This window comes from Mastigoproctus giganteus, chromosome 3 (assembly GCF_048544385.1).
Source record: "Mastigoproctus giganteus isolate SK-2022 chromosome 3, ASM4854438v1, whole genome shotgun sequence".
NCBI classification, from domain to species: domain Eukaryota; kingdom Metazoa; phylum Arthropoda; class Arachnida; order Uropygi; family Thelyphonidae; genus Mastigoproctus; species Mastigoproctus giganteus.
In genome coordinates, this window is record NC_143577.1 from 23,823,302 (window position 1) to 23,850,691 (window position 27,390).

Sequence of the window (27,390 nt, forward strand, 5' to 3'; positions counted from 1 at the left end):
TAGGTTTAAGAAGTAATGCAGGACATTTAGCCAGGAATGCAGTTATATTGGAGTCACAGAATGGATGCCATGACAGAGTAACTGGATGCAAAAAATAATTCTGACATCATATGCTTAGATTTTAGAAAATATTTAATACCATTGTACATAAAAGACTGCTATACAAATTGGAAAAGAACAGCATTAAGGATAACTTACTATGGATAAAGGGATGGTTGATTGGGAAGGACAGAGAATGGTTATTAATAGGCACTGCTCTCCTTGGAATAATGTTAAGTAGAGTGTACCCCAGGGTTCAGAATTGGGCCCATTGTTATTTTCTATATTTATTAACAGTTGATTGCTGGAACAATCTTTCATCTTTGTTGAGGAAGATGATAACTTAAATAAATTCAAGGAACAACTGGACACTCTTTTGGAGTGAATGAATTTACATCAAGTACTGATTAAGTCATTGAATACAGTTGAATCATTGAAATTTGAATCACTTTGATTACTGTCACCTATAGCAATAATTAAAAAAAAAAAAACCAGAGCCATCCTACCTACTTTCCCTACAGTAAAGTAAGTGATGACTTGCTTTACTAACAATGTCTGATGTTTTTGTTCTTCCATAAATCACTTTTTTTTTTTTTTTTTTTTGCTAATTTCTCTATCAGGAAACATTTCTGAAAACATGCCTGCCTGATTAGCACAACTCAGAGATAATTATGTTCTATGATAAACAACACAATTAACATTCAACCCTTATAATATTATCATCACTATGAAATGGTAGATCCATTTTTGCATTTCTTTATGCATGTTTTTTTCCTTATTCTTATTTGTTCAAATGCCTGGTTAATCACATTTTCCACCACTTGAAAATGAAAAATCACATCTAAATATAGATCAAAAATCTCACTCTCACACACACACACACACACACACACACACACACACACACACACACACACACACACACACACACACACACACACATCTTCTGAAATTTTTCAGTGCATTTCTCTGGCATCATACTGAAAAACATTAATTATTTTCCCATTGCATAAGTATAACGAAACAGTCTTAGTCTAAGGGAGAACAATGCTGTTAACCTGCATTCCTATTTTGCAATGTAGACTACCACACCTAACAACTAATTCATTAACAAAAATAAGCAGAAATAAAGAATTTTTTAAAATTTTTGAAATGAACAAAGTTTTATTATTTTTTGTGAAGAGAAAATGACTGAGGAAAACCACATTATTGCAAAAAGATGGAGAAAAACTGTTATTAAGAGATATGTCAATCTTCGTCTTTTTGATTCAATTTACAGAGCTGCCAACTGTAAATTTATGCCCCTTTCTGCATGCCAATGTGAATAAGTGTAAAAATTCCCTCAGTGTTTTGTTTACTCAACCTCTTAAATGCCTTGATCAGATCACCCTACAGAGGCCTGGTTTCCAAACAAAGTAACTTATAGTCTCCAAATCTCTCTTGATAAGAATATGATTTTGTGTCATTAACCAATCTTGTTATTCCTCTCTGTATCCTTTCTAACAGACTCATCTTTTCTAAAATGAGGTTTCCAAGTCTGTATGCAATATTCATCATAAGGCCTAATAACTGCTTTGGCTAAGGTAAAGAAAGTCAACACGAGAATGATGAGAAACATCAGATAACTTAAGCAGAAAATTAATTTCCTGACACCAGACTCTAGCGCTGCTCGCTTGGTAAATGGACGGTGGGTGTTATCGGTCTGGAGCCGAAATGCGTTGTCAGTCTGGAGTAGGATATATTGATTGACAGGTAGGCGTGGCAAATGATGAAATGATTGGTGGTAGGCGCAACAGACGACAAGCTACTGTGTAGTCACTGGTTGGCATTATAATGTGTATTTATGAGTAAAGAACGGTGCATAACATTTTTGTGATGAGCGGTAAACAGGTAATAGCAGCGATGAATCTTTTAAAGATGGAAGGAATTTGTAAGGAAAATAAAACGTTTCTTGATTTTTTGATGAAACCTAAATTAATAAAAGTTTTGCTCTGTTCATTTTTATGTTCTTCGTTATGTTTTTTCCTCATTATTAAAAGCAGATTTTTGGAGTTCATGAGTGTGTTTACTATACTGTTGATTTAGGTTTGGTTATGAAAAAAGGAAAGGTTTCTTTATTTTTCGTTATATTTCATAACCTGATCTTAAAAATAAAAGTACAGTAATAAAAAATTAATATTTTGTTAATAAACAATTTATACGCTAGTCCACCCATGATTCTAAAGAAAAAAGGTTAGGTTACCCCCTCCATTTCGGGAGGAGTGCAAGCTCCCATTGGATTTAAGTGGAGGTAACCTGACCTTTTTTCACCATTAGGACATATTATTGAAAAAGAAAAAGAAAATAAAAATACAGTCATAAAAAAATTTATTTTTTTATGAATGTATTTCTAAATATGACTGTGATTCTAAAGAAAAAATGTTAGGTTACCCCTCCTGAAGTGGAGGGGGTCAAAGCTCCCATGGGATTCAAGTGGAGGTAACCTGACCTTTTTTCACCATTATGGAAAGCGTTCATTAGGGCAAGTTATTAGTGCTTCTGAGTAACACAACACATGTTATCGTGTGTTGTGTTCGCACACCAATCAGCACATCGTTTGCCATGCCAACCTGTTAATCAATATATCATTCTCGACTTTGCTCCAGACCGATAACACTTACCATCTGTTTACTGAGTGAGCAGCACTACAGTGCCTTATCGGGGAAACTAATTTTCTGCGTAAGTTATCCGACATTTCTCGTCATTCTCGTGTTGGCTTTCTTTACCTTTGCCACTGCTTTTTATAATAATGGAATCATTATCACTGATTGTATTTAGTGATGATGTATTTGGTTATATTTAGTAATGTATGCACTACTACACGCCTATGTTGGCCACTAAATTGTGTTAGGCCATTATATAACAGAATAAGCCGTTCTCTGTTTCTACTAGTAAAGTTCTTATACATCCTTGAGAAAACTCCATAAGCTCACTGTTCAGAAAACTTCATATCAGACTATATAATTACTTCCAAGTTATTTTTTTTATCAACTATCTTTAGCAATGCTATCCAAGCGATTATCTGTAATCTGCATTATCTATAATCTTAGAGGGTTACTCTAAGAGTAATCCCAGAGTAATGTACCAACTGTATGGTACTACACTCAGGGTAGTAGAAAATGAAAAGGATCTAGGGGGTAATTGAGCAATCAGGTATAAAGTTCTCTGAGAGTGCAGATAGGCTGTCAGACTAGCTCATGGTGGTTTTGTCAATGATATACAGGAATTTTGTTAGCATGGATAAGGAGGTAATTATCCTATTGTTTAAGGCAAGGGTTAGGCCACATCTTGAGTACTGTATACAGGTCTGCAGGTTTCTTTTCAGGAAGGATATAGAGCTACTGTAATGGGTACAGAGAAGGGCAATAAGACTGGTGAGAGGAACAAAGGTAATAGTGATCTTACCAAGAAAGGCTTCGATTCTGCAAATTGCAGCATCTGAAGATAAGGCCCCCGTGAGGTGATCTGATTTAGGTGTTTAAAGCTTTGAATGGCTTGTGCTGATGAGAATCTTCCTCTTGCTCAGACTATGCATATGAGGGGGCATAAATTCAAATTGAGGAAAGATAGTTGATTGCTGGAATAAGCTTCCATCCATTGTTGTAGAAGTGGATAATTTGAATAAATTCAAGGAAGAAGTAGACAACCTACTGGAGGGGATGGATAGGTGATTTTTTTTTTTTGGCTGAAGCTGTATAAGCTTGCTTTCTTGCATCATTTGCCACTATTAATACTAAATCAAATGAGTTAATGCTGATCTTGAAAAAAATTTGTCAGTTTCTTACAGTTAATAATTTCAAACTCATGTGAGGGCGATATGCAAAGGTACTTAATATATCAATTTAATTCAAATAATAATATTACATAAGAGAGACAAAGGGTATAAGCCATTTTATTACATAATAAATTACCAGCAATTAATCTGCAAATCACATAATGTTAATTATAATGATTTTTAGAGGTTAAATTCAATTTTAAATATATTTCAATATTTATGTTGCAAGAAAACCTGCAACAGTTTTGAATGCCTATATTTTTTGATGTACTGACTGGAATGGCTAGTTTGGTGTTATTAAATACAAAGGCATGGAGATTTTTTTAATAGTCAGTGATGCACCAGTGGGAAAATTCCATAAGCAAGAGGGAGTACATTATAAAACTGTGCGCTTTTATGTGTGAAAAGGTTTTATGAACTTGGAAGTTTTGTTATAGTGCATTATAAGTTTAAAGTGCATTTACATTTTAACACTGAGCAGGAAAGGTCCAGGAATATCAACAGTTTTGCAGTTAGTAAAGAAATTTGAAATGTCTGGTTCTGTGATAGATAGCAAGTTGTTGGCAGAAAGACATCCACGAGGATGCTGAAAATGTTGCATGTGTATAGGAAGCACTTCTCGACAAGGCTTAAAACTGTTTCTTCATAAAATGCAACACTCTCCAATTTATGTTCACAAAGGAAAGTGATTCACCTTTTGTGATTTATTTCATCGATATCCGGAAAACAATGCAACAGTTATTCTCCACAAAGTTACCTAGCAAAGTGCACTTCCACCTTAGTAGCTATGGCAATGAACATGCCATCATGGAGATGCCTTTTTTATCCTGAAAATTCAGCATGCAAGGTTTAAGGGATAAGCCAATGTCATATTAGCTCAGGGTGTCAAAGGAACAATTTAATGATATGGTCATCTCTAATCTATAGTCCTGGAAAATATATGGGGCTGGATGGTGCAGGCCACTGTAGTTGTTGGAACTGAATCCCTGTGGCTATTTCCCATGGGGATTTCTGAAGGTCAATGTCCACATATCACTGAAGAAATGAAAGGTGAAACCACAGCTGCTATGGGTGAGCACCTATGGGGACCACATAAATACTAGTTACAGTTATAAACTGCAACTGACATCTGTGAATGGTCTTGGATGCAGAGAAATCACATATGTTTTGCTTGAATAATAAACGCCACTATATTATGTCTAATTAATGACACCAAGCGTTGTTGAGCTTGGTGTCATTAATTAAACATCTAAAATACATAAAAAAATATAGGTCTAAAATACATAAAAAAATATAGGTCTAAAATACATAAAAAAATATAGGCATTCAAAACTGCTTTTTTTCTTGATGACCACATAGATCAATACTTCAATATTTGTAGAACTTTTGAACCTCTGAGGGAGGTTCAAAAGTTCTAGTTCAAGTGCATTGTTAAAATGTAAACAAATAGTAATAACAATGTGACAACAAAAAGCAAAACTTTTAAAGCAGTATACTAGTCTTAATTGAAAAAAAAAAAAAAAAATATATATATATATATATATATATATATATATATATATATATATATCTCAAATTTAATTATTAAACACACTAGAGAATAAAAGTTAAGGTACTAAATGATAAAACTGAACAGCTGCAGAATAATTGATATGTCAATTAAAATATTGTATGGAAATACATTACAATATAAAGCAGAAGTACAAACTTATTGGGAGGGAGGGGGGTTATTTCCAAAATAAACAAATTAAGCTCACACCTGAAAATGTTCACAGGAGGCTGTGTAGTTAGGATGATTACCTCCAACAATCAACAATAACGTGCTCTCATACTTAACGAGTTTGGTATGTTTTTTTTTAGTTTTGTTCAAGAGTTTGGTAATAGTCCTCTCTTCCAAAGAATGATTTTAACTTGCATGGTGCAGATTAAAATTTGTCCCTCCTAAACATCCCATAACATGCTCAACAGGATTCAAGTCTAGAAACCTTGGCAGTCCCACCATTTCAGAAAGATCCTCTGAAAAAAGTCCTATTACTTTTGAAGATGCCCAACTCCATTAACACAACACATTATGCCTGTCCAAGCCATAAGACCACATTGAAAGTTGCGCTGTAGATTGAATCTGGATTCATCCAAGAATATCAAATTTTATGTGTTTTTGGGTCTAACATGCTTTTCTCTGTGATAGGAGTCAGTCACCTTGAATGCAGACTTCTACCACCTATTCCTCTAATGAACAGAATCCTACCATCTATAGGATACTACTGTTCATTAGAAGACATTCCATTCTGAAACAGCCACAAATGTAAAAGAGTTCAGTACTGTCATCTCCCTATATCATCCTGCAGTCAGAGCCAGGTATCAGTTGCCTACTGGTGTTGCAACCCACAGGATATTCTCTCACAGCACTTTCCATAATCACATTTCGATCTATATTCAAGATGCTTAACATCTCTGTTCATGAGTAACCAAATTCCATCCTGTTATTAGCTTTCTACCATAAGGAATTATGCATATAGTAATCATTGCCACTAAGTCAATGAATGTTATTAATATCTGTCTACTATAGATGCATAATCAAAATGAATAATGCATGATCAAACAGCTCTATTTAATCACCCTTATCTGCATGTTGGCATGACGTTTTGCATTTATTTGAATTATATACACAATTTCAGTTTGTTTTACAAAGAATAGTGAATAAACTATTATACATTAACTTTTGTACATAAGCATACAAGGGAAGGTTGAAAAGTTTCTAGCCTCTCATAGAAGGAAAGTTGTGAAACCCCATTTATTTTTCAATGTAGTCCCCCATTAAGTCAACACACTTTCTGGCATGATTCACTAGCTTTTGTAACCCACTCAAATAAAATTCAGATTTTAACTGAAACCAGCTGTTGACCGCATCCATCGCCGCCAAATTGCTGTCTTTTAAAATCCTTTCTGAGATTTGAAAATAAAATATAGTCTGATGGAACCAAATTCAATGAGTACAGTGGATGCTGTAATAGCTCAAACCCACAGTCACAAACACTGTGCACACCAGTGCACTGTCTCAATGCAAGATGACTCCTCTGACCAATTTCCTGTGCTTCACTAACTTCAATTTCTTGCAGTAGCTTAAAATAATACCTCAGCCCCTTGGTTCCAGGAAATCAACCATGCTCACTCCTTCTGCATCCCTGAAGATAGATGTCCTGACTTCTGCACTTCAAACTTTTTAGGAGGGGAAGAAGAGGGAATACTTGCACTGTTTTGATTGTTCTTATGTTTCAGGGTTGAAGTGGTGCACCCCAAAAATTGAGTTTCATTAGATTCAAATTGCTGCACAATCTAATGACATCCCACTCTTTCCTGGATTTCTTATCTGCATTCAGTGCTTTAGGGATCCACCTCAAATAAACTTAATTTCTAAAACATTCACCACAATATCATGAGCTTGCTCGCTCATGGGAGATTCTGAATGTTGTCTCAATGTGCTTCAATATTATTCTGTGGTCTTGCATGATCAGGTCATGAAGCATTCACATTTGCAGGTGTCAACATGATAAGAGGATTCCCACTGTGGGTGTATCTTCAACACTGTCTCATCTGTGCTTAAATCCTGCAACCCAGTTTTTGACTGTGGCGTGCAAAGGACAAGGTTCCCCCTAATGTTTGCTGCATGTCTTCATGAATTTTTTTCAGTGACATTCAAGGTGTTTGAATGTCACTGAAAGAAATGTTTCTTTCAGTGACATTCATACTCAATGACCACATGGTGCTTGATTCTCTCAACAGTCACCACCTTCATTCACCTTCCACACTTCAATGCCCTCTGTAAAGGAGAAGAATACAGTTCCAAACCTGAAATTGTCTGTGAACACACAAGAAGAGTCACAGCACAGATTGGTAATATTGTCTTTCATGAAGGTCTTTGCTATCTACACTGGGCTAAAAACTTTTAAGCCCACCCATACATATATAAATATATATAAAAAAACTTTAGAGAATAAAAAAACAATCAAGATTCTTTTTTATGCAAAACTGATACTGAAAGTACAAAAATAACAAAAGAAAAGAAATATTCATAAAAAAAATACTAATTTTAAAATGCAATCTCTTAAACTATAAAACCTAGCAAATTCACACAATGCAAAGCACATGGCATTTTCATAGCATGCATTTCATTAGTATTTCATATACATGTATATGAAAAAATATATCTTCAGTTAACACACTATCAAAATATTACTTTTCAAAATAAAACAATATGCATTTTTAAATTCTGTTTATTATTTTATTAAAAAACAAAAAACTACTGCCATGCACATGTTTTAAAACAATCACATATGACATTGCTGTGATATAGTCTTGAAAATTACCTTGAAACAGGAGGGCCTCCTCAACTACTGTATGTATGCAGAAGAATGAGGTTATCATGAGAGTTAAAACTTAAATAACAAACAATAATAACTTTCAAATATTTAATTATTGACTACACTTTATTATGATTGCTGCCTATTTGTTGAGGAACTCAGAAATTAAATTAACTAGAAAGGTTTACACTTTTGTTATAAGTAAGCTATCATTTACAAAATTTATTTACTACTACATATTTTCATTTGAATGAGTTTCAAATAATCCAAACTTTAAAACATTATTTTTTATTCTGCAATGTTTTCAAGTGTTTCTTGTTAAGGTGTGTTGAAATATAGTAAAACTTCCCACAATGTGTGCATTATTGAAGGAATCTATGTTTGAAAAATTATCAAACCTATAGAAAAAAAAAAGGATTTCGTTCTAAAATTGAAAAAACATGCACTAAAATATCACTTTTGCTAAATAAGAAAGTAATAGTTTACAAATATAGTAAATAAATGAATACTGTATAATGCTATCATTTTTATATAGCAAAATAGTTAAATTTAAGATTAAATAATAGTATGATATCACTGTTCTTGTATAAATCAAACCTCCCCCACACACTTAAATTTTTTATGATAAAATCTTTCTTCACAAAAAAAAAATGGCCTTGTGTTTTCTATGATCAACAATTTGAATAAAATATGAAATTAAACATCTTGGTAATGTGTAATTCACTTGATGAGTGAAAATTCCTAGCATTTACTTCACAGATAAGAAATTCTCACTGTTTTCACCATGCACTGATATTTATTGCAATTTACAAAAACATTTCACTACATATTATTTAATATATTCATTATTTTATTATTTTTTTTACTAACTTTTAACTTTTATTATTAAATCCATTTTATATATCAAGAAATAAAGTTAATATAATTTCTTATAAAGTTAATAGCACTTCTGTTAAAATACAAACGCTAAGTAGAAGCTGATTTAATGGTTGCAATGAGGAATAGTCATATATGCCCACACTAACATTTTCAAATTTTGAGGATCAAACAGACTCTAGCACAACTAGCACAATAAAAATGTATGTATAATTAATATAGTAGTCAAATTAAATATATAAAACTGAAATTTTAGTTGTCAGGAGGGAGGGAGGGAGGAAGAGGGCATAATTTTGGAAAAAAAATTCAATTTGGTCCCCCAATTACAAAATTCCATATAAGAGTCATTCACATCATCATTCAGAAAGTTCAACACAAGTTAGGTTACCGCATAAAATGAATGTGTTGTAGAAGTTGCAATATGCAAAGTTTCCCTGTACAGCAAAGAAAGCTTAATTAATGTGTTGAGTGAAAGGCATGGCAATAGAATAAACAATTAAAATTATATTAAATAATTTTAATATAATTTTAATTGAAATCAACAATGCAATCTAGTGAGTATATAATGAAGAGAAGCCCTATCATTACTTATTTACAGGTAATATTTCTGAAAGGCGCCTCCATAGCCAGGTGGGAAGGAGCAGCAGTGCGTAGCACACGCTTCTTGATTAGACCGGGGTTCGAGCCCGTCACCACCAAATACGGAGGATGCGGAAAGGTCAGGCGATGACCACTGCATATCCCGGAGCAATATGGCCTTAGTTGCTAATGCTCCTAAAAACCAAATAACAAACAATATTTCTGAAGCTACTTCATTAGTTTGTTAGTTTTTGTTTGCTACAATTGGAGTATTTTTTCCCTTCAAATTCTCCCTATGCAATTATTTAACATGTTTACTGCTGCTTGATGTTTATGTGCACCAAACAGCTTTTCATGTTGGGCAGACTGCTGGGTGAAAAATCTGAGCTTTTTTTTTTTGTCCAGCAACCCTCCATAAACTTGCCAAACACTAGAACCCAAGTCTTTTTTCCATATGGTGTTGAAAAGATGGCAAATGCGTTAAGTAGAACTTCTTTCCCCCACGTATGTATGGGCATCCATATCCTATACTGTTTTATTGAAAAATCATCAGTTCCCCAACTCCCATTTTTTCAAAGAAGAGTTCTATAAAGAATGTCAACCATAGCCTAAAGTTTCAGGCTACGGTTGACACCTTCCAGTATATTTCAATAAAATAAAAATTTGTTACTAACATCTGGGAGTGTCTCCTCATTTAAAAAATACTTCATGTTAACAAATCTGACAATGTTATAAAGATTATAAAGCTTATGAGTGACTTATCAGCATCATAGTTTATGCAGCACCATTAGGTTTCAGATTAGAAATTAATCTTGTTCCCACATTCATTCTTTTTCCTTTTCTAGATCAGGTTGTTCAGTTTCCTTTTGTCTCTATCTAACAGTAATTGTATTCAGTGTTTGTAAGTACCAATATTTCCTATGCTTTAAATTGTGATTTCTTCATGTGAATTTGATATTAATCCTTTGAGATCTGACACTAGTGGCCACAAGTCAGTGTTGGTGATTTTGGAATTTGTTTTCTTGCTATGCCTGACTGATAACCAAACTGTACCTGTGGTGAGAGTGAAGACTGGGCACACGTTCTCCATGAATGTATAATTTATGATATACAAAGAATGCAGTTAATAACTGAAATTGGCTCCCTTTCAAGGGGACAAGAACACCTTTTCATAATAGAGGAAAGTAATTACAAAGCTTTTACTAATTTTACACAAAAAGTATTTTAAATAAGACGTAACCTGCAGAGATGCCATACAGCCACCCCCCCAACAGCCAAGCAATAATCAATAGCTAAAGTACCCATGTCTCCCACCACACCTAGATGATGACATATAAATCTGACAGGATAGCTGTATCCAGCACCCTGTAATAAAACCTAATTAGATACACCCAGACTGACAGGGGCTCCCAGAATTGCCCTACCCCGAGTAGGGAACTGGGGGGTCCCCACACCTACTAAGTAATTATGAAGGGGAAGGGGATGCATAGGCAGCCAGGGATGCAACTGGACTGAATAATATCAGTAGGCTGGGTTTTTTTTTTTTTTTTTTATGGAAACCCCATACACAAGAGGTAAAGTGGACTGTAAAATGGGCAATTTTATACAGTCAACTCTCCCTATAAGGAACGCCACTGGGAGATCTTCAGATTGTTCCTTATAAAGGGAACTGCTATGTTTTTGTTTTTTCTTAGTCTAGAATACCAGTACAATGTTTATTTTGAAAACTGAATATATTATATTGTATCAAAGACAATAAACAAACAAAAGAAACAAATTTTTTAAGAGTATATTGAATAGCTTTATTATTGCATATATAATATGTATAAACATACAATACAGCTTTATTTTAAAAAATACAGTGTGCTATTTCTTAAAAAAAGTCCAAAACTGTCAACTGACGCATATAAGAACTTTCTCTATTCACTTACCATAAGGACAACAGAAGCAGTATTTATTTTTTTTATTTTTTTTTTTTTTATATGAATCCCAAACACGAGAGGTATTACAACCTATAGTACTTAGTACCATGCTTGGGTTGGAGGTTGAGAAGACAAAAGAAGATATTTGTTGACATTGGACTTGAAATTCTGTAGATTGTAATTTTCAGGAAATACATATGAAGGAAGGTTGTTCCAGAAAACGGCAGTTGAATGAATAAATGAGGAAGATGAAAAGTTGGTTCTGTGGGTTTGAAGTTAGACAGTATATGGATGTTGGCTGGTGGCGGCACATGTTCGGACTGTTTTGAAAGAGAGAGAGCAGGAATTATAGAAGCCAATTCAGAAGAACAGTGCCCATGGAAGTATCTGTAGAAGAGGCATGCAGCAGAAACAGTACATCTATGAGAAAGCGAGTGGAGAGACTCTGTTAGAGATGAATCATTAATTAACCTAACTGCCCTCTTCTGAATGGAATCAAGAAGCCTGAGAGAGGTTTTGGGGGCACCACCCCAGTTGTGGGAACAATATTCCATTGCAGGGCGGATTTGCAATTTATACAGACTGAGCAGCTGTTTGGAAGAAAAGTAAAGCCGAGAGCAAAAGAGAAAACCAAGTTTTTCAGATGCAGAGGAAGCAATATTTGTAATGTGCTTGTGCCAAGAGAGATTAGAAGTTAGGGTAATCCCCAAAAGAAATATATCATTTTGCCTAGAAATTGAAGTGTCACTAAAGATAAGCATAGGAGCAGAAAAATCCTTTTTGCGAGATATAAGACAAGACTGAGTTTTAGAAGGATTGAAATCAACTAAGTTGTCTTTGCCCCACTGGAGAATTACCTGAAGATCAGCATTTAAGGAATTGGTAGCAGATTTTCGAGAAGTTGAAGCTGATTGGGCAGGGTTTCTCAAAATGGAAAGTGGAATGCAACATGCTATCATCGGCAAAACTATGGATAGGATTTCCAGTCAATGGAAGAAGGTCATTAATATACAAGAGGAAAAAAGAGTGGGGGGAAGAACTGAACCTTGGGGGACACCAGCATTAATGGATAAGTTAGAAGACAGAGAGCCATCTACCATCACCCTCAGTGAGCGATCAGAGAGAAAACTGGATAACCAATTACAAAAAACAGTTGGCAAACAATAAGATGGAAGCTTGTTTAGAAGACCTTTATGCCAAACACGAACGAAAGCCTTTGAGATATCAAGAGCAACTGCTTGTGTTTCACTGAACTTTTACATTGAATTTGTCCATATGGTAACATAAGCCAGAATATCACCAGTGGACCAACACTGATGGAATCCATACTGGCGATCGTTGATCAGACGGAAGTTTTCTGGGTAGTTTAAGAGTTAGCGGTTAATTGATTTTTCCATTACTTTAGAAAGAGTAGAAGTAATTGCAATGGGACAAATTACAATAGAAGTAATTGCAATTGGATGGGAGGGATTTGTCACCTTTTTTATGAGCTGGCTGGTGCCTCCGTAGCCAGATGGGAAAGAGCACCAGTGCGTGGCCCACGCTTCTTGATTAGAACGGGGTTCGAGCCATTCACCACCAAATACGGAGGATGCGGAAAGGTCAGTGAATGACCGCCGCATATTCCCGGAGCAATGTGGCCTTAGTTGTTAATGCTCCTAAAAACCAAATAACAACATAACAACGACATGAACTGGCTGGATATGAGCAAATTTCCAAGCAGAAGGAAAAACACCTTTGGAATAAAAAAGTGAATAAAGGCGGCAAAGAATAGGAGTAAGTTCAGGGGCACAAGTTTTGAGAACAAGTGGAGAAATACCATCAGGACTTGGAGCTTTCGTAGCACCAAGATTAGTCAAAATCCTTCTGACATCCTTTTGACGGAAGACCACAGGAGGCATTGAATGGAGTGTGTTGGGAATGGTGGGAGGTGTTTTACCAAGATCATTAATACATGAGTTGGAAGAAAAATGGGATGCCAGCATGTCAGCTTTATCCTTGGCCGAAGTGACAACAGAACCACCTGGTTTGGACAGAGGTGGGAGCAGAGATGGGCAAAGGCTGCAGCCAATAGCTCTGGCAAGAGACCAGAATGCTCAGCTACCATTAGGGCAAGAAGCAAGTTTTCTACTCTTAGCCTGTTCAAAATCTAGTTTGGACTGATTAATAACTGCTTTACAATTGTTGCGAGCTTTGGTGTAAGCAGAAAATGAAACTGAAGAATTGGAAACAAGCCAATTACGATATGCAATATTCTTCTCTTTTTTTTTTTTTTTTTGATTTGGTGGTTGTTGGCGCATCGGCTTCTGTGGCCATATTGCACCTCCCAAGGTTTTTGCAGTACTTTGATCCAAGCCCGAGGCGGGAATCGAACCCGCGACCTTTGGGTTGCCGGGTAGGTACTTTACCCACTCGGCTATTCTTCTCTTGAACATCCTTAGCACATTTATTGGAAAACCAAGGATAAAGGATGAGATTTTAAAGTGGAGTGTGGAATAAAGGATTCCATTCCTACAAGAATAATTTCACTGATACGATCTGAGCAAATGTTGACATCAGAAGTTTTGAAACAGTAATCTGACCAAGGAAAAGAAGAAACGAAATCTCGCAGGGCATCCCATTTTGCATTCTTGTAATGCCAAACAACATGAGGTTGGGAATAGCCATGAGATAAAGGTTCCATTGGAGAAGAGACAATCATCAAGTTGTGATCTGAGGTGCCTAAAGGACCACTCACTTTGACCGTGTACTTAGAAGGGTTGTTTGTGAGAAACAGATCAAGAGTATTGGCTGTATGATTAGGATTGTCCAGTATTCTTATAGGTAAATGAACAATCTGTGCAAGGTCATTAGTAATTACAAGACCCTCAGCATGTCAACCAGCTGGGGCGGTGTGACTAGAAAACGGAAGCCAGCTGGAGTTGTGAACATTAAAATCACCAAGGAAAATTACCTCACTGTTAGGAAAGTTGGAATGGAGAAAGTCAAGTTGCAAAGAGAGGAAGTCAAAGAGCTCCAAGTGATTAGTGGAGTTGGGAGAACAGTAGAGACAACAGATGAATTTGACACAATGTGGTAGAGAGATTTTAAGACAGAGAAGATCGAAGAGAGGAGAATCCAAATTACCAAGTTTCTGACAGGGAATATCGGAACGGACATATGCACAAGTACCACCTTTGAGGCAAAAGGAATCATATAGCGAATAATTTGGGCATCTGAGATGAGCACTAGTTGAATCAACCGATAACTGGGATTCTGTCAGAAAAAGAACACGGGGTTTTGCAGACTGCAAATGGACATCGTGAGATTAGAACTGACAGTATTGCACGGGGATGCAATGTAGAATGAATGAATTGTATGAGAGTGTGGGCACTGAATGAAAGTAATAAGGTGAAATAGGGATTGTGGTAAAAGAGAATAAATGCTAGTTTTGGTGAAAGAGAATGGCCCAGTAAAGGAGCACAAGAGAGTGAATGAGTGTTATGGTAAATGAGAGTGAGTGAAGGAATGAATGTAATTGACTGCATGAATACACAGTTAATAATAAGTTATTTAGTTTAAACATACTAACTCAAATTGAACTCAATACTAATAACACCAACACACACACACTGCACTCTCCCCTGGCCTACAAGATATGCAGTAGCTGGGGTTGCATTTTATTTGAAAAATAACAGTAAGTAGGGTTTCCAGGGAAGTGCAGTGCAGAAAGAAAGAGATGAATAAATGAGTGTGTGTAAGGGAGTGCAAAAGAACAAACTAAATAATGTTCAATCTAATTACTAACCCCTGGTCTTATTTCTTTCAATCTATCTTTACTTAAAATTAGTTATTAGGTTTTAGTATATGCTGCATGGACAGAAATCATGGGATACCTACCTAGTAATGGGTAGGCCCACCTTTTGCACGGATAAGGGTTGTCACACAGCAAGGCATTGAGTCCACTAATTCACGAAAGCTGGACCATTCAGAGATGCATATAGACATACCAGAAGTTCCAACGTGTGCCAGTTGAACACGCCCCAGACTATTATCAACTGTTCACTTGCCCGAATAGTTCCTTGTTGACATGGATAGCTTTGTGCGGTTTTCGCAAGATATGCACACTCCCATCCACTTGAAATAACTGGAAACAGGACTCATTGGGCCAGGAGACCCATCTCCAGTCATCCAAGGTCCAGTGCAGATGTTCTTTCGCCCAGTTGAGGTGTAGAGTCCTGTGTTGTAGTGTTAACAATGGGACTCTGGTGAGTTGGCAGCTCCCATAACCTATTGCAGCTAATGATTGCCTGATGGTCTTGGTGGAGACGTTTCTGGCACCTCCCTCATTGAAGTCAATGGTGATTTGTGCCACTGTCGCTCTGGTTGACTGAAACAATGCAAGGTAGACATCGAAGGCCATATTCATTCACCACCTTTCTCTGTCCATAGCGCTGTCCACAATGTGATGTTATTCGAAATGGCGTAGTCCTGATACACTCTTGATACTGTCAAATGGGGATAGTGCAATTTCTGCTCTATAGACTGACCCATGCATCGGACACCCACTATCATCCCTCTTTCAAAGTCGGTTAACTCACGACGATTATCCATACTGACATCGAATTACCATCTACATGAATGCAGTGTACCTATATACATGCCAAGTGGGAGTTCGTCCAATAGCGAGAGAGAGGTGACAGTGTCACATTGCCCAGGAACTTGATATCCCACGAATTCTGTCCTTTCAGTGTATTAAGTTACACTATATGTCATTGCATTTCCCCTGGTGTGAAAAAAAAAAAGGTATATATATATATAACTTTAACAAGATGTAAAGTCAAAATAAAATAAATTTATGACAGTAGCATCACAAACCAGTAGAGTAAAGATGAATTTAACATAATAGGGTATTGTTGAAGAAACATTCCTAAATAATTTAGAAAATAAGAGTTCAGATTTCTGTCGTTGCATGGATTTGTTTAGCATTCAAAATGCAGTGGTTTCCTGACTATTATGGCCTTGAGGGTCCACTGACGAGTTGTGGCATAATGGTCAGTCTTTTCTGTTCAATATTATGGTATGTTCTACTGTTTTTAGTTTTATTTTTACTTATTTGTCTGTATTGTTAGTAGAATACATTTACATATAGTGATATTTCACGTAATTCGAAAACAGGTACTTAGCATAGGGGGTGCAATTAAATTCTTTTAATCTGTGGATTTTCTAAATTATTTAGGAATGTTTTCCAACAGTACCCTATTCTTCATTTTATATGTTAAATTCATCTTCTCTACTGGTTTGTCATGCTACTGGCATACATTTTATTTTATTTTGGCCTTACATCTTATTAAAGTTAAATACACACAAAATCTGCATATTTTCTGCCACTGATGTCTGCTCTACTATCCTTATTTTTTTATTTTCATTTAATTTTGCATTTATTTTTGCTGTCTAATATTCGATTCATTTGGATTTAATTTGAACAATATACATATATATCAGGCGCTACCCAAAAGTTGCCGAAATGTGTTTATAAAATAAATTAAACTCGCCCTGGGTCTTATTTTCCACAGTCACCTTCGAAGCAGTCCCCTTGAGAACATAAACACCGATCCCAGCGCCTCTCCCAGTTCTTGAGGATCTTGAAGATCTCTGCTAACTTCCATATGATGCTGCTTTTGGTCTTCACTCAGTAACCGTAGCATGAACTTGGCTGCAATCCTTCTCATGTTCAACTCGTCTGACAAAATCCACTGACACGTGCCATACGATAGTCCTACAATGCCACAAATGTCGTGGATGGCCTGCCTGCGGCCTTCACAGTTCACTGCTCGAACATTTGTGACATTTTCCAAGGTAGTGATCGATGATGGACACCCACAGCAATCATCGTCATCAACCAACATTTTACCATTTTTAAAATGGTTAAACCAGTAGTAAGCCTGTGTCTGGCCTAAAGCATTGTCACCAAAAGCTTGTTTCAACTTCTCATGAGTTTCTGCTGCTGTATCGTAAAGAAGGAAACAAAACTTGATGTAAGCACATTGCTCTCTCACATCAGCCATTGCAACAATCTCAAACTAAGCAAAACACATTGCCACAGAACTGTGCATAAATATTCAATGACTATCCAGCCCAACACCACATGGCACACTGATTCATAAAAGATGCATGCAGTGTTACCTAGTGTCACAAGTCCATACTAGATGTAAATTATGGGAACATTTGGGTAGCACCTCTCATATATATATATATATATATATATATATATGTATACAGTGGAACTTCTCTATTACGAACTTCTATTTAACGAATTTTTTCGCAAAACATTGCACCTTGAAACGAAATTACATGTAAAATTAACCCCTCTATAACGAATTTTTAAAAAAATTAGTAAAAGCATTTTCTGCTAAACAGCCACCCAAATATACATATACTGCCTCCTTCCTTTCGAAATTGTGCATTAGCATCTGGAATTAAATAATCATCCTTTTAGTGAACACTTGTGGCCATTGACGCCCGTAGGAGGGTCTTTATTTCATTTTTGTTAGTTATTAAACCCAATAGGTTTTCTTAAAAGTGGTTGTAAACTTTACAATAAATAGGGTAGATTTGTAAATTGATGTTGGCTCAGGGGAAAACGAAATTCGCTGCGGTAAACTTGAGCATGCTGCGGCGGCAATACATAGAATGCTACCATAGTCGGTTTTTAGTAACGCCTACTGAGTGACATTCGCTTCTAACCTCAACTGTACCACTTGACCTTCCTGTCAATCATTATATGATATGTCCGTTCTCATCTAACTGGACTCCCAATAGATGGTTTTCATGAATTTTTTTTTTTTATTTCGTTCGTCATCAATCAAATAGGCTATATGCTCTTGTATTTTTTTATTTTCTGAAAAGTAACATACAGCATACATTAACCATAAATTTTCTTTCGTGTATATATGAATGAAAGCAGAATAAAAGAAATTCACAAAGTCGTATATTTCTTCAAAGTGATTGATAGGAAAGGTCATGTGATACTGTTGAATTGGCAAGCGAACGTCATTGAGTAGGCAGTACTAACAGTTCACTATATGGCCAGCGCAGCGAAGTTTGTGGTGTATGTATCAGCAAGAGCTGCAGTCCAGTAATTTTTACAATTGCAGAAACAATGTCGAAAAGAAAGTGTTTAAGTATTAATGATAAAGCAAAGATTGTTATGATATTGACCAGGGTTTTAAGAAAAAAGATGTTGCAGAGAAATATGGCATACCTGCAAGCACTTTATCTACGATTTTAAAAAATCAAGAATCAATTTTAAATGCAATTGAAGGAGGAGCAGACAAGAAGCGAATTAAGTGTATATACGAAGATGTTGATAAAGCTGTTCTAAAATTGGTGCAAATGATACGTGAAAAGAATATACCAATATCGGGCCTAATAATTAAGCAACAAGCTCTGAAATTTGCACAGTCTCTTGGAATTTCATTCCAAGGGACTGTGCAAATACAGAATTTAATGCAAGCACTGGGTGGCTAGATAAATTTAAGAATTGTCACAGAATTGTGGAAAAAGTTATTTGTGGAGAAAGTGTTAATGTAAGCGAAGAATATTGCAACAGTTGGAGGAACAATACCTTAAAGAAGATTTTGGAAGAATATGAGCGTAAGGATGTTTTTAATGCTGACAAAATGGGTTTATTATTTTAAATGTTTACCGAATAGAACACTTGCTTTTAAGGATGATAAATGTTTTGGCGGAAAACAAAGCAAAGAAAGAAAGAATCACTGTGCTAGTTGGAGCAAATATGACAGGAAGTGAAAAATTAAGACTTTTAGTCATCGGAATATCAAAAAACCCAAGACGTTTTACAGGCACAAAATCTTTGGAAGTTGACTACACTTTTAATAAAAAAGCATGGATGACAAGTGATATTTTTGAAGAATGGATATTAAAAACTAGACAAGCGTATAACAAAAAAAATTAAAAAGGAAAATTGTGTTGGTAACTGACAACTGTCCGGCACATCCTGCCAAACTTAAAAGTGCAAAGTTGTTGTTTTTACCACTAAACATAACGTCAAAACTGCGCCAATGGACCAAGGCATTATTAAAAATTTTAAATTTCATTATCGAAAGAGAATAATAATGAAGATTGTCAATGCGTTATCAGAAAATAGTAACTTGGAGGTTACAATTAAACTTAGAGATTGCATCTCTGAACTGGCAAAAGTTTGGACAAACGATGTTACTGAATACGCTATTCAAAATTGTTTTTCGAAAGTGGGATTTGCATTGAATACGGAAGTTGAACAACAACTGGACGAACAAGATGAACTGCCCCTTTCACAACTTAAAAACTATTGGACATTATTAGAATTGTCCAGAAACATCGAAAATGAAATAACACTGGATAGTTATGTTTATGTAGATCACAGCAGAACATCCAAATGAAGATGAAATACTGCTGAACAGTGTTAGACACGGCCATGATCACGAAGAAATTAATGATGATGCTGAAGACGCATCAGAACAACCCGTAGAAAAGCCAACTCGTGAAGAAATGATTAACGCTTTTAAACGGTTCATATGGGTCTACAGTTTTGTGAAAATGTTCCTGATAATATTTTTAATGCTCTGAACAAATGTGAGGTTTTTTTTGAGAATCAGACAATTTTTTCATTGTACTGTGCCAACGAAAATTACAGATTTTTTTTAATTTGTGATACTTACCGGCGAAAACTGTGTAAATGTGATTTAAATAAGTATGTTTTTGAAATAAAATACATTAAAAATAAATGTAGATTCGTTTTCATTTTCTAATTAGATAACAATTTCTAATAAAAAAGATATTCTCTGTATAACGAAATTTCTTATAATGAATTTTTTCGCTGGATTTATCAAATTCGTTATAGGGAAGTTCGACTGTATTTATATAACCTAACAAAAAAAAAAAAAAACAGATATAAAATGTAAGAAAAAATTGTAAAATCAGAATAAGAGCAGAGTGAATGAGAATTATGAGTGGAAAAAATTGTTCCCCACCTGGAAGATTGGTAGACATGTGGACCAGTAGGGTCCCTGCCTATCCAAGAAGACGCCATGCTGTGGCTACCTAGCTCGGGTGGTGTGAGATGCTGACACTAGTCAGTGTTGGACAGCACCATACAGGCACTCCAACACAGAGATCACATTCTCTATTATTCTTCACTCCTACCGCCTAGGTTGCTTGTTCTCTCTCCCCCTCCCCTAACCTAGGTGGCAGCCTCCCCCTTTTGCCTGGTGGATCACCCCACTGCCAACTATCACCTCCCACCCTCAGAGCAGGATGGGCATCCTGACCTGGTTCCACCTTCTGTTCCCCCTTTCAACCAGGTGGGTGCTTCACTACTTCCCGCCTCTTTCTCTCTACCAGTTTAATCCCCTCCCACTGCCTATCTCCCCACTACTACCTTCTAACTTTCACTTTCCTTCCTTTTTTTTCTTTGATGTGAAAAATGGCGGCACTGGAGTAAAACCAATTGGTAACGAAATTTTCTTACAAAAATGATGCAATTGATTGGTAACGAATTTTTTTACAGAAATGACGCAATTGATTAGTAATGAAATTTTTTACAGAAATGATGCAATTGATGTCACTTCCTTTTACGTGGCTATTAGATTTTAAATTATGCAAATGACCACTTCCTAGATAGTGTTAACAATGCTAACTCATAACTAATGTTGATTCAGTAGGGTAAGCAGTGAATAGTAATATTATGCAAGAATAAAAGCTTCAAAGCCACTGAAGAAGCCTCTCGTGTCGAAAAGGAATGAGTTCAAAAACATAGAAAACAAAACAAAAAAAAAAAAAAAAAAAATGCAGAATTAAATAAAATCTGCTTCTCAAGATTTTGATCAACATCAACATTCTAAATAAATAGTAAGTTTTGATCAAACCAATCAAAAATTTAAACGGTTTTGATTCAAGAAAGCAACAATAAAACAATCACTTCAACAAACAATCACTTTTTGCAGTAGTTTTTGGTTATGACATCATACTAGTCTACAAATGGATTTTGCTAACTACTGAATAGTAAAAATACCAAATCTAATTTCAGTTAACAACCCATAAGAGTATTTCGAAGGTGGTTTAAACTCTAGCTGTGAGAAATCAAGAAAAGTATGCAAGAATAAAAGCTTCAAAGCCACTGAAGAAGACTCCCATGTCGACAAAAGAAAGAGTTCAAAAACAGAGAATAGAAAAAAAAAGGGGAAAAAAAATGCACAGTTTAATAAAATCTGCTTCTCAAGATTTTTATCAACATCACTTTTCTCATCAAGAAGCTGGACCATTGACATCATGAAATTATATTCAAGGACTTCCTGAAGACTTTGTGATGTATTGACTACTAATCATGGAACTATAATTGACGATGTGTTTCAAAGACATTTACACTCTTTACAATCTCAAGTGTACATATCATATTTTAGCTTAAATTACCTATCTACCTAAATTACCTACTGAACGTATTGCAACCTCAAATTCATGAAACTGTCGAAAAAAAATAAATGCTTTAAAATGCATGGATGTTTTCACATAAAATAAAACATCTTTCGTGCGTACAGGGTACACACTGCTTTTTGTTACTGGGTTATCCCCGTCTGTAACCTTGGCCACCAAAGGGTTTGCCCTGCCAGTGCTTCATACTCTCTGCTACCTGTCCCACCTCCTTGTGGTACTGTAAACTAGGTTTCTGTGTGAAAACACAAGCCCCTGGGCTACGAGGCAGGTTGAACAACACACACTAACACTCCATGAACACTCACTAATCTACATAAATCTGGCAATTACAGTTTTGTATTCATCACATTGCTTCATGTGGAGTTGGAGGAAACTCCTGGAGCGACATTACAAATAACACTATACACTATGTTCTAAAGAATTCCAGAACTAGTGGTCATAAATTCAAATTACAGGGTATGAGGTTTTAGATTGGATTGCAGGAAGTTTTCTTTTAGCCAACGAGTTGTTGATAGCTGGAACAAGTTGCCCACACAGGTAGTTGAGGCAGACAGTTTGAATAAATTCAAAGGTAAACTTGATACTTAACTGTGTGAGGAGGGATGCATATAATTGGTGTTTTCTTTATCTACTTGGGTTTTTTTTTGCCACTACAGCAAAAGCCTATGGCTTCCTTGCACTACATGGAACAAAATTTTATGTTCAACATTTATTAAATCTTGGAGAAAACTTTTGTGGCATGAGGTTGACAACATTAATGAAAATCCTGAACTATTAGAAGATAATGAATGATGAACAGTTTATTAACTGAAGGTTCCAAATATTGAGAAGACACAACAACAGATTCAATAATGCTTTCCAATGCACTGGAGACACTTTGCTGGAAAATGAAATTATGGATAATGCAAAAATCATACACTGTGATGGAAGCAGAACAGATGGACCTAATTATGAAGAAGTGAAGATTAAATGAAATCCAGGGCAAAACTTTCTCTACTAATGCAGCCAAAATGCCCAAAACGGAGAGCTTTACATTATAATGAACAAGAACCTGACTAAACAGTCAAATGTTATATAAATATAACAAAAAAAAAAAAAAAAAAAAAGTAGAGAGCCTATGCTGAAAAATGTTGCATTTGATCAACTAAACAGATGAAAATTACTGATTTTATGTAAATGTATAAGGCCTTGAATGGTTTGAGCAAGCTCAATGCTAATGGGATTCTTCCTCTTGCTCAGATTTCAAACCTGAGGGGGGCATAAATTCAAATTAAGGAAAGACAGTTGTAGAACAGAAGTTGCAAAATTCGTCTTTAGCCAGTGGGTGGGTGATTGCTGGAACAAGCTTCCATCTGTCGTTATAGAAGTTGACAGCTTAAATAAATTCAAGGCAGAACTAGACAAACTTTTGGAGTGAATGGGTGGGTGAAACGGGAAATTTTTTTTTTTTTTGGCTGATGCTGTATAAAGTTTGCTTCCTTGCATCATATGACTCTACTAATGCTAATGAATGCTAATGGGACAAATAATTGTGAAAATTATAATGAACTATACTGACAATCAAGTAAAGGAACCACAAGGTGGTAGTGATCAGAGTACTGATGTGAGATTTATTCAAAGAAATAACTACTGTTAAGGGAAGTGAATTTTGTTTCTGCAAGGTTTGCACTCTTTGCTTAATAGTACGATATTGTTTGTTTCACATTGAAGAACAATATATTTGACATATATTGTTCTTTGCTTAACAATAGGAGGATACTGTTTCTAGTTCTTTTCTGGGAAGGAACTAGAAGGAATGTGTGTGTAAAGTTCACTATGGAAACATGACCTCTCGAGTAATGACAAGTGTGGGTGTACCTGAAGAAATCATGCCAGTGACACACCTATTCTTTTTTATTATTTTATAATTTCAGTTTATCTATTAATGGGGAGTATGCTTTTTATCTTAGTGTTGGATTCCTTCAGTCTTATTGTGCAACGTAAATTGCACCATCATGAGAACCTTACAAGAGGACTGATGGACACTTCCCAGGGTACAGGCAGGTTTTCCGTTTAATTAATTTGATTGGGCCATTGCTTTATTTTATTATTTTTTGTTATGATAACAGCAAAAGTTACTTAATTATTATGAAATATGGTGGTGTTCCTGCACTACTATTTTCACATTGTTTAAATGTGATTATTTAATTAAACTATTTGTTTATTTAGGTACATATACCATGTAAAATTTTTTTTTTTTCTTCTTTTATTTGAAGCACTCCAACTATATTAAAAAAAATTCCAAATGAGGTAGTCAGATGTGTAGATATAATACTGAGAGCATCCTTAGATTCGGGGACAGTTCCTACAGGTCAGAAATAATATAAATTTACTTCCTATTTGCAAGGTTAGTTTCAAGTGGGGTAGATAGTTAAAGACCAATAAGCTGACTTCTGAACTAGGAAAACAATGGAGCCAATATTTAAAGAAGTGTATAGATTCTCTCCTAACATTTCTTGATAGGAGAGGAACTATAACATGATCACAGCATAGATTTGTCTAAGGGAGATCATGCCTGACCAATCTGATTAGCTACTTATGAAGTTATTAAAAAGAAACCGAATGCAAAGAATAATTTTTATATTAGATTTCAGCAGAGCTTTTGATCCTGTTCACAGGAAATTGTATAAATTGAAGCAAAGTAGCATTAAGAGCAAGTTACACCTATGGATAAAGGGATGGTTATATATAGGAGACAGAGTAGTTATAAATGGCCACTGCTCTTCCTGAACTAATGTGATAACTGGGGTACAACAGGGATAGCTGATGGCTCCTTACTGTTTTTGTATTTAATAATGATGTAGAAATTTCAAGTTTGGTGTCTAAATTTGTTGATACAAATGTGGGCAGGGTGGATAATAATAGTAATCAGTGTATGTTATTTCAACAAGACCAAGAAAATGGTAACTGGATTTTAACATTGATGAATGTCAAGTTAGTTACTACATTTGGGTAGCAACAATCCTGGAATAACATAATGTTTGGGTAGAACCAAACTCAAGGCAGTCAAGGAAAAAGACCCAGGGTAATTGCCATCTGACATAAAGTTCTATGAGCAATGCATCATGCTGCTAGAATAACTCATAAGGTTCCGTAAATGGTACACAGGAATTTTGCTAGTAGGAAAAATGAGATTATCCTATGGTTAGGTTGTAGGAGAGGTGATCCCATAGGTAAGTGACATGAAGCAATGGTTATGACACAACTATAATACTGAATATGAGTTTGATATCTTATTTTAGAAAGGACATAGATCTGTTGGAAAGGGTGCCGAGAAGAGCAACAAAATTAGTTGAGTGCCAAAGAATATTTTTACCAAGAATGATTGACGGTATTGTAAACTGCAGTATCTGGAAAGTAGGAATCTCCATGGTGCATTGAAATATAAGGCTTCAAAAGAGTAAAGCAAACTAAATGCTGATGGGACCAAGAAAGGTGTCTTTACACTTTTTGAGATGACACACACGCAAAAGGAGACATGAATTTAAAATGAAAGGGGCTGTTTACAGAATAGATGGGCCAAAATTTGCATTTAGCCAGCAAGTAATGGATTAAACTTCATCTAATGTTGTGGAAATGGGTAGTCTGAATAAATTTAAAGATGTTTGAACAAATTATTATTATAAGCAGTCATTGATCATAATAATTATGGAGTATGTTCCCTCTCGTCTTTGGTAGTGCCATATAAGCTTTGCTTCCTCAAACCATGATTTGTGGCATTCTTCAATTAAATTTGTCCTGTATAAGCAGGATAATTTTCTTAATCCATTAGGTCTCTTCATAATATCCCGTAGTGTTTAATAGACTAAGTGGGAGATTAATTTTGTTTTCAACCAGTCTGCAAGTACATAGTATATACGAGGGGTTTCCGAAAAGTAAGGTAACAGATTTTTCTCTTGATGATGTTTAATAATATGAAGTTGAAATTACACGCCACGAAATAAGTAGACATGCACTACTTCTCCACAGTCTCCAGTTTTATTGATGCACTTTTCCCAATGATGGATCAGTTTATCAATACCAGTACTGAAGAAGTCTGTGCTCACACACAGTAACCAATGTTGCACCGCCTGATGAACTTCCTCATCCATGGTTAAATGCTTTCCTGAAAGGTGTTTTTTCAGAGGGCCGAACAAATGGAAGTCTGAAGGTGCTAAGTCTGGGCTGTAGAGCGGATGTGACAGAGTTTCCCAACGATTATGGCACAACCATTCACAAGTGGTGTGGGTAGTGTGTGGAGTTGCGTTGTCATGCAACAAAATCATTCTGCTTGCCAGGAGTCCTGGTCATTTGCGTCGAATGTTGGCTTTCAGTTTTTTCAACGTTGCACAGTAAAGCTGTGCATCGATTGTTCCCCCCTTCGGCAAGAAATCCACCAACAGAATGCCGTGGCGATCCCAGAACACTGTGGCCATGACTTTTTGGACACTGGGAACAGTTTTGAATTTTTTGTGCACAGGAGATGTTTCCATCTCCTGTGCGCAAACCTGGATGACATCTCCATGACCTGGATGTTTCCAGGTCATGGAGTCTTGTTTGCTCTCTGGGGTAAAGTGATGAACCCACGTTTCGTCTGCTGTTACTATGCGAGTGGGAAAATCCTCTCCTTCATCGCTGTATTGCAACAGGTTCTCCAGATACATCCTCGTGCATTCTGCTTTGTCCTCCTCTGACAATTGTCGGGGCACCCAGTGGCAGCACACCTTTCGAAAGCCAAGAATATCGTGAACAGTTGACTTATGTTCACTATTTGTTAATTTCACGCAGTTTCACTCGCCTGTTTTCAAGAACAATGCTCTTAATGCACAGAATGTTGTCTTCTGTCTTGCTCGATGAAGGCCTGCCTGCCTGCCCGATGTCGATCTTCAATGTCAACATGGCCCGCTTTAAATTCATTGTACCAAAAACACACCTGCTTCTTTGTCATCACCTTTTCGCCATACATAGCAACCAGTTCATGGTGAATGTCACTTGGTGAAGACCCTTTTGCTTGCAAAAAGCGAAAAACTTCATGAACACCTGTTTTGGACCACACTTGCATGGTAGCCATCATTTTGCAACTAGAATTTGCTGTGAGGCGACAGTACCGCAACACTGCACTGGCAGTCTTTTTGAACGTTATTAATGGGTCTATCTGTCCACTGCATTTCACCTCATTCCCTTCACCATTATTAAGAAAAAAAAATGTGTTACCTTACTTTTCGGAAACACCTCACATACGTATAAATGTTCTTGTTTATACTCTGACACGACCACCAGGTCAGTGGAGTTTACAATAAATCATCAG

At 35.9% G+C, this 27,390-nt stretch overlaps 1 protein-coding gene across 7 annotated transcripts in view; it reads right to left on the reverse strand.

Moving 5' to 3' along the window:
* The window catches only part of LOC150087802 (formin-binding protein 1-like), a 260,095-nt gene that overhangs the window by 85,810 nt on the left and 146,895 nt on the right, over window positions 1–27,390 (reverse strand). For 4 of the 7 annotated variants that reach the window (XM_090370426.1, XM_090370424.1, XM_090370423.1 and 1 more), the window contains exon 10: window positions 8,221–8,244. The exons of the other annotated variants lie outside the window; for them this stretch is intronic. In XM_090370426.1, coding sequence (XP_090226552.1) covers window positions 8,221–8,244 — 24 coding nt within the window. The remainder of the gene's footprint in view (window positions 1–8,220; window positions 8,245–27,390) is intronic. 7 annotated transcript variants of the gene reach the window in all.